The sequence below is a fragment of the Triplophysa rosa genome, linkage group LG15 (genome assembly GCF_024868665.1).
Source record: "Triplophysa rosa linkage group LG15, Trosa_1v2, whole genome shotgun sequence".
Taxonomy (NCBI): domain Eukaryota; kingdom Metazoa; phylum Chordata; class Actinopteri; order Cypriniformes; family Nemacheilidae; genus Triplophysa; species Triplophysa rosa.
The window spans coordinates 21178127-21190370 of record NC_079904.1 but is presented as its reverse complement, the minus strand read 5'-3'; the positions used below and the strand labels follow the sequence as shown (position 1 = coordinate 21190370).

The 12244-nt window shown below is 38.9% G+C and overlaps 1 protein-coding gene across 17 annotated transcripts in view; it reads right to left on the bottom strand.

Annotated features, from left to right (window-relative positions):
* nrxn3b (neurexin 3b) overlaps positions 1-11907 on the bottom strand; it is a 282277-nt gene extending 270370 nt beyond the window's left edge. For all 17 annotated transcript variants that reach the window (XR_008964385.1, XR_008964386.1, XR_008964387.1 and 14 more), the window contains exons 1-3: positions 11726-11907; positions 8384-9425; positions 879-896 (exon numbers count right to left, since the gene is read on the bottom strand). Coding sequence is in view for 14 of the 17 variants with exons in the window: in XM_057352254.1 (XP_057208237.1) it covers positions 879-896; positions 8384-9080 (715 nt within the window). In the remaining 3 variants the exon portion in view is untranslated. The remainder of the gene's footprint in view (positions 1-878; positions 897-8383; positions 9426-11725) is intronic.
* Positions 11908-12244: the final 337 nt, after the last annotated feature.

Genomic DNA, 12244 nt, shown 5'->3' with positions numbered 1-12244 from the left:
TTTTCTATCAACAAACTGTGGTGTTAGCCGCTTTCACACATATTTAGCTTTAACAATATATAAATTTGTAATTTGCAAGTCAAGCATGACCAGCAGACGTTGCTGAAATGTGGTAAATAGCACATAAAAGCAAGCTTGCAAATTGTCCATATTAAAGACAAGGTTATCTAAAAGAAGGTCTTTGCACAATAACAATAGATCGTGAATTAAAGTAATAGTGTCAAAAAACAAAAATTCTGTCATTATTTACTCACTCCCTTGTCATTTCAAACCTGTACAACTTTCTTTCTTCCGCAGAACACAAAAGAAGATATTTTGAAGAACGTTGTTAACCAGCACCCATTCACCTGCATTGGTTATGTGTCCATACAATAGAAGTGAATGGGTGCCGGCTGTTTGAATACAAAATATCTTCCTTTGTGTTCTGCAGATGAAAGAAAGTCATACAGGTTTAAAAGGACAAGAGAGTGAGTAAATGATGAACGAATTTCATTTTTGAACTATCCATTTAAATTATTAAAAGTACAGCAGTTTCCACAAAAAGGCGTACATAAATTACAGGGAAAATTAAATATGGATTTTGTGATCGGCGAGGGCGAGACAAAAGCGTGAGGCCTTCTGTAAATATTGATATGATTTTTATTATTGGGTGAACTACTCCTTTAACAAAATGTGGTTCTTGATGTGCGAGTGAAAGCAACATAAATATTTCATTGTAAATAACAAACGTGGTATCATTAAGGTTAATATTGCAATTTTACAGCAATTAAACAGGTTTTATGTGTGAAAGCGTCTATTGTGTGAAAGGTATACTCTATCATTAAAATTTACTTCACTTCAGTGTTTATACTGATGTTTTTTCACAGCTTTAAACTTACCAGGGGTTTTGTTGACAGCTTTTGAGAAGATGGCACAAAGGGAAAGCAAGACAGAGAAAGTTCAACCGTTAGACACCCTTTTTGACTTTGCATGAAGGCTTGTCATGCAAAAACTTCTAGCTGTAAACAGATTGGTTTGTCATGCAAGGGGCAGGGCTGCCCCTGTACATGCCTGTTCAAAAAAACCCTGTGGAAGAAAAGGTCTTAATATCTGTTCCGTTGTCTCAGAGAAACAGATTGACATTATTGTTTCAAATCACCCCATCACATTGAAAATATGGCTGTAGAGTTATTACACATCTAGTATGGAATGCCACAGCGTTCCTCACATACATTGGGTAAGGTCATAAATTCAAGCAGGTTACTAACCAGCTGTCCGTGTGGACCAAGTGAATTTACGAGGTTGTGAGGTTTGTGGATTTCTGGACACAAAAAATTACTCTCACTGAAGACTCACTGAAGTGCGTGTGTGTGTGTCCCACTGAATCATCAACCATCCTTTTATAAAATTTAGAATAGCCCCATTAAATGAATGCACACTGATTACAAGAGCAATGCAAGAGCACAGCACGGTTTTCCACACTAAAATAACCTTGAACCAGGCCTTTGAGATTGTAAAACATGAATCATCCTAAAAGTCTCTACTAAAATAAATATGACTACCCAATTTAAATCAAAAACATCGTTCTCATAGCACTGAATGGATCTCTCCGTGAAAAAGACTGTAGGAAAGTGTAAACCTAAGCATGCTGACTGACTGAAAAATCTGAAGATGATTTTTGACGTGCTTGGTTGTTGGTTGTTGTCGGTTTGTTCGATACTGTATGGTCAATTTGATATCTTTTATGATATATACAGTAAGTTTGAATGACTTTCTGACACAAAATGAAAATGTATTAGGAATATCCTTGTCACCTTTAGGTGGAGTGTCATTTCTGCACCACGCATAGTTCCTTTTTGTTAAAGCAACTGGTTGAAGTAATACTGTGGGTGGGTTGATTGGGGACAATCTATTCGATGTTGGAGAGAAGGAGTGTATAAAGATTGTATGGAAACATCATTATTTTTGCAATTCAGATTAGTTCTGCTTATGGAGCAGAAATTTAACATCATCTTTAATAAAAGTTAAAGAGGACAGGGCTGTCAAGCTTTAAAATGACAAATCCAATTACCCAAAAACCTCAGGTGAGTGCAGTTTCACATACCTTTGCCTCTCTATCACCATCTCTGGTGAAAACATAAATTGCACGTTACTTCAAGTCAAACTGTTCGTAAAATTGCATCCGGCAGATCACGTTATAAATTGATATTATAATATTTGTAATATTGTTTATTTTTTAACGAAAAACGGGTACAGAATGCAGCTTTAAGCATTTCGTTTGTTACAAATTTTTGTCCATTAAGATTCTAGTGTTTCACGTTCAATTACAAATTAAAAGTCACATTTTGTCTTTATTGTCTGCCGCAAAATACACAAGTCATATTATATTGCAAAGAACTTTGGCTTTAACCTGCATGAACGAAACGGTTCCGCACTCCCATCCCACGGTTTCCCTCCATTATCAACAAAATGGCTGCCACTAAAACAATACCGCGCCTTCTGTTAAATCAAAACGTGGAATGAAATGCGGAATCGGATTTCCAGTCAGTGTCACTTTGGCTGGTTACTTTAAGCATTAAGAGAGGGAAAAGGGGTTTATCGCCTGCACGTGACCATATCCCTCTTGATGACATACTGCTCAGATTTAATCCTTTGCTCTATTTTTCATCCCCTTACTCAAATCCCGACATTTCCCAGCGCTGGGTCAAAAGACGCAAATGCCCGCTGTGCCTGAATCAGGTTGCTAGTGCTTTCCCCCCTTTTTAAATGACCTACTTTCCTAGTAAGATTATAGTAACTGTCATATTTCCATGTATATTTATTAATCCTCACAGCTAAGCCCGCAGCCATTGTTTTGACATTTTCTTTGCAGCTTGCATGCTTTTCCTTATAATTTATTTTTTATCATGTTAAAAGCCTCATGTAAAAATCCATGTTTCTTGCACTTGAAGAAAATAAGGTACGTTAAATCACAGTAAAGCTGGTTTTTAATAAATAAAGCATAATTTAGTGACTGCCTTATACATAAACTAGCAGAGATTAAACTAAGCTATTGTAATAGATGCATCTAAACTGCAATAATGGAATTCGCAGAAAAGCGTGTGCGTATGTGTCATGGTCGCCATGATCTCAATAAATGAATGCGCAGTTAGCCAATGACACCCACTGATCCACTTCAACTGAACATGTGTTCAATGGCTAAATGCATATTGTTAAAATATGTCTACAGTTTAAGCCAGATTTCCTCATTGTAATACTGATGGTTATGTCCCTGCTGCCATGGTGTGGTCCTTTAGCGTTTTCCTACATGCTGAGGTGTGTGTGGTCTTCTCTCTGAGCCATCTGCATGCTCTGAGGGTCTCTGCTATTCTGTTGCCATATTACTCAAACAACACAAGTTGGGCATATTGCTTGTTTCGCTCTTTACCAAAAATAAACATCAAATAAAAGCTGTGCTCATATTCAACTCTCATAGAGGTGATTTTCAACACCAATGCTGATACTAGTGTAAATTTCCATGGTGGTCCTCATGGTTTATGAGGTTTGTGGAATAGCAAAACCTGATAAAGCTGGTCAACCAGTATGATATTCAAAGCTGTTTGACCAAAGCAGTCTTTAGCCTATGACTCCCTCTTCATTGGAACACAGAAGAATATATTTTGAGAAATGTGGTGAAGTGGTTTTGTGTTCATACAATGAAAGTCTATGGAGGCAAATGTTGTTTGGGTACAAGTCAAACAGGTTTGGAATTTTGGAATTTTTATATTTGGGTGAACTATTCCTTTAAAGGAGTCATATGACACAGCTAAAACGAATATTATAGTTTGTTTTAGATTTAATTCAATGTGTATACACGATTTTAAGGTTAAAAACGCGGTATTTTCCACATACCGTGTTTGCATCTCCTCTTTGCCCCGCCTCTCTGAAACGCGCAGATTTTTTACAAAGCTCATCGCTCTGAAAAGCAAGGTGTGCTATGATTGGCCAGTTAACCAGTGCGTAGTGATTGGTCGAATACTGCAAGCGTGTGAGGGAAATGTAACGCCTCTTACCATATTTGGAACATCAGGTTCCAAAGCAATTGTGCTGACAGGTACGACCACCTTACTTGCATATACATTTGGGCGGTCTTAGTCTAATCATACCACGAACTGACGTAGATTTGTGGGGGTGTGGTTACACGAGGCCTTTCAGGCAGGTCTGGGTGAGCATTCGCTTTTAGATAGAATGCATCTTTTGTTCCGACACTTTAATTTGTTCAATTTTACGTGTCTAATACATGCATGGGCAACTTATAACACAACAAAGACACAGAAAAACACGTGTTCGTGCCATTTGACCCCTTTAAGAAGCAAAACATATATGCTGGTGCCTATTTATACAGGTGACAGGTGAATTTGCTAAACGGTATATCACAGTATACCACAACCTTCATTTTATTCACTTGCTACTAGTTGTGCTAAATAAGTTGACACGTAATCTGCATTTTAAATTTAGTGATCTTGTGCTATCATGTCTTATTTCAACGTAAATTATAGACACTATTAACTGAACAAAAAGTAGGTGCTAAACTGAATATTATTTCAACCAGATGTTTATTCTCAAGTGATCATAAATGATCAAATGGTGGAGACGAGGGTTATAACTGGCCAGATGCGCTGTGCTGTCGAGTGCACTTTCTGCATTTTAAAAGGCTTATTTGTGTGTCTGAACCGCAATAGTGATGCTGTATAGTACCAGTAAGACACCGCAGGTTGCCTTACTCTCCTGCATCTTCCACAACCTAGCGCTATCTAGATAACTGTGATGTGCAATCTGCGTCAGATTTACGTCTTTACGCCGTTATCTGGCTTGCGTGACATCTTTAGCAAATCGGATGCTAAAACAACGCTTTTAGCACGCACAATTTATTCTTAGCAAATTCCATAAATGAGAAAACGCAGACATGCTGTGAGACGCTGAGAGCGTGTCAATCCAAATTTAAGACCATCATTTGTCTCTATCGCCCACCAGCGAATTAGCCATTTCTCTTTTGTTACGCCCCTAATTACGGAACGTTGCCTCAGCTCAGCGGCGCAATCCGTTCTCAGACACGTCCATTAATCTCTAGACACGACTGGGGCCTGATGGAGCCAAGACAAGCAGTGATGGCTCTGATGGCCACGCCAGCAGTCAAAGCTGGACAAAACCCCTCTGCTCTGAGATTAGAGGTCCACTAGCTCCACATTCATCATGTCTTCTCTGACTGGACTGCCAGAGGGGTAGAGATGCAGCAACATCCTTCGCTGACCCTCCAGCTTTACGCGTACCTCCTGATCCGGGGGTGATCTGATCATATCTTGATCTCCTGTTACTGCCACAAGAGGACTATCTCTTAATCCCCTCAAAGAAGCATTGGGGCAATAGACTGGTTTAATCTAGTGCTGGGGATTTTGATTAATCCCAGGGACTCTATTCAGTGAAAATATTTGTTCTGAATCATTCATTGATTTACTCTCTTGATTTATGTTCTATTATTACAGCAACAGGTGGCAACAACAAGTGAGCAATATATATTTATAATATATAGTTTAATTGTTTTCTTATGCACACCTACAGTATTATCATTTGGATTGATTTTATAATGGATGTATGTGCTGTTTGGGTCCTGAAAATTCTATTATACACTCAAAAAAAATGCAGGGTTGTTTCAATCTATGGATGGGTAAAATACGGACACACCCAACCGATGGTTTAAATCAACCAAGAAAATGCAACCATGGGGTACCTACAGAGATGGAAACCTTTTTTTAAAAATCATTCATTAAAGTCATTCGTTAGAAAACTCATTTAGTGAGTCCATTTTAGGTGATTGCTCCTTCTCAGCCCGCATTTTGATTCTATTGGTTAATGCTGCAGTCAGCCATTGCAGGCGGAAAAATGATTCATGCAAAACCACGACCTAAGCACGACTACTGTAATCAGACTAAAGGGCTCGCGTTTGAAGGTTCATGAAATGTAATAAAGCGTGTGCATTCAGGTCTTCAGGTCCTCTAATTCCTTTCCTTGTCTGGATGCCTTTATATTTATGCCCTGAATAAATTGGGATGCATTTGGAATTATAGACTATACAGAGGGCACAACATGAAAAGAGTAATCTCTTGGCAAAAGTCTCTTGGCAATTTAGTGTGCATTCATAAAGTATAATCATTTTGAGTCTTATTTTAATACCTTCTGGTGAGTCAACAGTGAGAATAATCCCAAGTAGGTCTCAACATCGAAGTGCAGTTGAAAGAAGAGATTTGACCATGTAGAATCAATTATTGTTCTAAGAACTCTGAAAATAGAAATCCTAATCTCAGATCAAAATGTTCAACTCTTGAAATTGTGGTGTACCTTCCACTGTCTGCAACAAATGTAGGATCTAGATGTTTCATGGAAAAAAGATACCTTTTAACCTGTCACAATGACCATAAAAATTAAAAGCTGAAGATGGACATCCCTGTTGTAAGATCTGAAATGAAATCACAATTGCTGTATCATTACAGTAACTCCCTTATTATTGTTGTTAATAAAAATTGTGAATTGAAATAATTATTGATAAATAAATCATTTTCTATTTTTTACTTACAAAAAAGACTGAATCTGTCAGAACATAGCAATGTCCCTAAAACAGTATTTGGACACCTATTTCACACTTAAAAAGCACAACATCATTGTATCAGATCAAGTGGCAAAACAAATGATAAACCTTTCTAAAAACTTGTATAGCTGATTTTTGCAATTACTTTTAACCAGCTGATCAAAAGTAAATGTTTGGAGATTATATCAAGTTCCTCTTTACATGTGTCCTAGGAGAGTAATCATATGTTCCAATAGTGTCTCACAAAAAAAGTGTTCAAACAGTATGGTTTTATAATATAAAAACCTATCTAACTTCTTTTGGTGACATATTTTGCCTTTAAAGCCACAATATGGAGGAATTTTGTTATGAAATATCCAAAAATCACTTGCACAGTGTGATATATTTCATGCAGTTGTGTACTTACATTATCCCAAATGTTCCCAAGAATGTGCAAATCCAGAGAAATTCCTATTTAAAATAATGGCCCGTCCCTTGTCTCCCTTGTATTTGTTGCATATCAGTGACTTAATATCCGGTGCTCCGCACTACCCTCAGTTTCCGCTTGTAGAAACTACGGCAACACGCAAATGCGGAAGTGGTTGTACAGCATCTGGGACGCAGCATCTGTTGTTCTGTTATTATGGATCACGATTACTCTTTGGCGAGTAAAGGAAACCCAAAAAAGTGTAAACGTAGGCCAAATGAGGCAAGCAGGTTTATGGACAAACTTAAACAAAAACAAGGATTAATATCGGCGTGGCGTTTTCTAAATGGAGAGAGCTTCGCAACCAACTTGGACTCGACAGAGACTCCGCTCTCACATGTGTTTTAATAGACAGGTAAACACTTTTTTTTATTGCACACGAAATACTCATGCACAGATTATTTGAATAGTTATGAATGCAGTTACTCTATGAAATACAGTATATGTCGCACAAAAATATGTAGCCAGTAACGTTACTTGTAAATGCTGTGGGTTCGTTCCAATTTACTTTTTAAACGACGACTGTATGACTGTTTTAAACAGGTAAAACTGTGTAGCATTATGCTACCAAACCAATTGACAAAGTCCAATATCAGTCGTGGGCTAACGTAGCATTACATTCCACTTTTCTTGCAAGCTAATTCATTACGATGACATAAAATAAAATTAATTCATTACCTCGTCCGTGAACATGATGGGCGATCTCCATACGCCTCTGGATGGTGAAAATGACATGTCCCATAATTCCACTCTCCTACATAACGTCATTAAGCTTCGCCTTTTGTTGTTGTTTCGAAAGTGTGCCATCTAGCGGTCCAAATATTCCATATTGTGGCTTTATATTGTGTTATTTGTTATATATTTGTTTTTGTTGTTTTTTCAATGTGTCTTAAGTGTCCGAACACTTATTGCGACCTATTTATAGTAAGGATATTTATAGAATGTTTATATATAAAAGTTATTCAAGTTGTACCTGAACATATCTAACATCACCATTTCACAAAAGAAATTTGAAAGATTTGGATACTATACATTGTGAGGTGCCATATATGAATGACATTAGATACTAAACAATACCATAAACAATGTTTTATCCAGCATGAAACATTTCACAAGACATTTTACTTGTGTGGTAAAACGTGATATTTCACAATCATTTTTGAACATTTTATTGATACGTTGGTCAAAAGTGGCAGTTCCATAACAAAATGGAGGCCTACCTTAGAAATGAATTAATGTTTACTTAATGATCATCATTATTTAATGAAACTATTGGCCAAGATTCTGCTCCAAATCTGGGGTAGAAATGCGCCTACCTTCATTGCAGTACCGGCCTACATATCCCGTTCTGGAGCAGTCACAGTAAGCCTCGCCATCAGCCATGGTGCAGATGCCTCCATTTTCGCAGGGGTTCTCTGTACACAAGCCTTCCATCTCTAATCGGACTTTTTGGCTTCCCAAACGCGTTGGAACCTGATTTCCGTAACCCAGATCCGTAATAATCCCCTTGAACGGTGTCATCTCCTTAACCGCTGGTAGAGTTAGGGCAGATGTCCTAATGTCCTGAGGCACACCTCCAACATACAGGTCACTGACGATCTTCATAAACTGCCTCTGCGGTCTCACCTCATCCGCTTTGGACTCTCCGTCTACCGCCAGCACTGTTCGCAAGTTGTGTCTGCTGATGGTGGCGAAGTGCCAGCGGCTATCGTTGACCAACTTGTCAGAGGTTATTGTTGTTTCTGCACAGTCCATGCTGAAAAGCAACTTAAGCTTGCCTTCTTTGATGGTCAGGAGCAAGAAGTCGCAGTATCCTCCATCGTCGAAGTAGAGAACCAGAGCGTCTGATATTGCCGTTTTAAACTGAAATTTGAGGTCACTTCTGGTGCTGTCATCCCAGCGAAGATAGCGTGCCCACTGGCCCTCAGAGCCGGTGAATTCTAGGCCCAAACCGAGACTCAGGACGGTGCTGAGCAGCAATAGTACACAATGGGGCCGGCAAAGGGGAGGCATGGTAACAATGATTTTGAGAGTTCCTCAGGCAACGAACACAATAAATTCCTCAATTGAGTTTTCTGGTATGTGATGGGAAGCCCATTGAAGAAATGTCAAATCCTTAAGATGATAACCATGTGGACGAAGAAGGTAAGGCCACGGGACTGCTATTCCAAAATTTGTTTAGGGCCACCAGGATTAATTCCGAAGAGTCTTTAGACGAGAAATGGACAAGCGAGGCTGTGTTAGCAAGGCTGGACTGATGATGTTCTCTCGAGCAGACTTCCAGGATTTAAACACAGATGCTCCATATTTGTGATTCTGTTATATCGCCACATGGTAACAGCTACATGTATGCCTAACCTGTGAACAGAAGAAAGAATACACAAAAATGTTCAACAGATTCAGTATGCTGTATGTGAAATATACAAACAAATATAAGTCTACCCCCAAACCTCACAGCCCGTAAAATGAAATGAACACTGAAGATCTTGAACAAACAATGTTGCACAGCTCTCTGTTTGTTTGAATGTTTCAATATGTCGACTATGTCGATGTATCAACTCATTTTAAGAGTCGCAGAAGTACCTGCTTGTCCAGGTTTTTCTCACAGGAATTCGTAACTGTCCAAATCAGACCAAAACAGATTATTATTAGCCAAATGCTAACTAACCATTATTGGTCATCTTTACATAATATTTACACATTGCCATGTGATTGTTTTGGTTTGTCTTTTATCCAGTCAAATGTCCATAAAATATGAAATGAAACCTGCACTTGCATTTGACAGAAACCTAGTCACAATAGCCAGAATGAAATGTTTGCTGTACACAAGTATTTATACAACACACGGTGAGTTGACAGATGTCTGACGGAGAGACACACGTGTGTGTAGAATTCCATCCGTCCCCAGCCTGGCTGTTGCTTTGGCATGAAGCCCCCACAGACAAAAGCCCCCCCAATCGTAGCGGTTCCACAGAGGTGCAACACAATAGCCCCTTTAACTACCTGCCCTGAATAGTTAATCTCTCCCTGGCAGCCAGCTATTGAATTAAGGCAACCGATACCAACGCTGATGCGCGGTCCGTCTCGTGGGCCACGGTGGGTCTTGTCTGTGTTTCACTGGTCAACGAGTGCAGCATAAGATTCGAGATGAAAAGGTGAAAAGGGTGAGCGAAGCAGAACGTAGTGGTCACGGTCGAGAAATTGACCATGCACGCCGCACTAATAGACAGGCCATCACAGAGAAATGGTTTTCAGAAAGACTTCCTGCGCAGGCTGATGTACTGGAAATGGGCTGGGCTGAAACACGATTCTAGCAAGCGGCACACGACAACTGCCATTGGTTTGGCAGCAATGACATGGAGGATTTATTACAAACATAATACAGACTATTAGGTTACATATGATACAGATCCCTTCAAAACTTTACAGAGCAGTAGTCTATGAGGCCTCTTGTGCAAATACATTTGGACAGCACTTCTTCTGGCATGGGAATAATACATTTGGTGTATTATATACAAAAAGAGGTAAGAATGAGACTAACGTGAGGAATTAAGTACTCGTTCTGCCATATGTTGATTAATCCAAAATGCACTCGAACAGAATAAGTGTTGCAGTGGTTCCCAGAAGGCATGTGCGTATAAAAAGCTTACACAACTATCGGAGTTGAATGATTTATAGTCATTGCCGGCATGTTTTGTTCTCACTGAGCGAGGGCAATATGCTGGATATAGGCAACCGCACGTATATATATATGCTGATTATGCATCAGCATGCATGCTTTTCTCTAACGTCATGCCACACTAAGACAAGTTTCTGATCACATCCTCAAACATCTCCATTCAGACCTGAATTTCTCACATTTAAAAGGATGGTGTCACATCAAATGACATGCATTTACAAAGAAGGACAAATGAGCAAGCCATGGCAACATTAGAAATGTTCATCACATTTAACCTGTGTCTCATGTGGAATTTTCAAGCAGGCTTTTGGAATAAAAAACATACTGTATTGGTAGTTTTACAGTTTACGCTTTAAGTGCAGAAATTTTTTAAATATTGAATAATCAGATAATAATCTAATCTTGTGTTTACTTCACACAAACTCAAATAAAATTCAACACTATACTTCATCATAAAGGTTCCTTCTATACTGTATTGAGGCTTTAGTTGACAATATAAAGAACAACTTTAGCCTCTACTTCATGGCATTTAACGACAAACAAATATAGTATTTTAAAGACTGGATGAGCTCACATTTATAAGGGACATTAAACTTTTTCCATGCTAAAGCAGAAGGAGAGAGGCATGTTTAGACTGCTAAAAGCATTCTGCAGTTCGTCTCTGAGCGATGACACCACATCATTTCCCACATGCAGATACTACTTACAGAATGTTGAGGCTACATGGATAGAAACAACAGGAGTATTTTCGTTCATGTTTAAAATGCATTAAATTTGTTGTGTTGTAAAGAAACCAATCTCTGCAGACACCGTGCTATAACTATGCAGTTATGAAAAGGCTGTCCTTACATGAAACACATATAGTTATGAAAATACAAACGTAAAAAGAATGAACGCCATACAATGCCGTGAGTTCGTCATCATACCGTCAAACGCATTTCTAAAACTCTCTAAACCTTTCAAAGTACTTTTCCCTTACCTTATAAACCAAGAAGAATGAATTCCCCTAATTTACAATCCTGTTTATTCACAGTGTTTCTCAAGAAATGTTAAATCCAGGTTGCGAGTGCTGGAGCGCTGCTGTAGTGATGCTGAGCTCAGGTCCAGTGTACCGCGATAATCCGCATCCGCGTGTCCGCGCATGCCAAACTCGTTCTCTCCTCCGCGCGACTGATGCTCTCGAGCCTGCCAGGCGCCCGCGAGCTCCACTGCTCCGCCCACTACTTATATCAAACACGCCATTTAAAGATGTACAGAAGATAAATAAAGCGTTTCAGACAGGAGTCACATCTAGATATCACAGAGTAAGTGAATAAAATGTTCTTTTCCTTAAAAGATACCCTATATGTGCAACATTTCTACACAAATAAGAACGGGATAAGATTTGCATATCAGTATTGCTTGGCTAGTACAGTTGATGGTTTTGTTGGTTTGACGTGATAATAAATATGTCGTGACTGGACTTACGTTTTAAGTAATGTCAGTCATGCATGCGTTG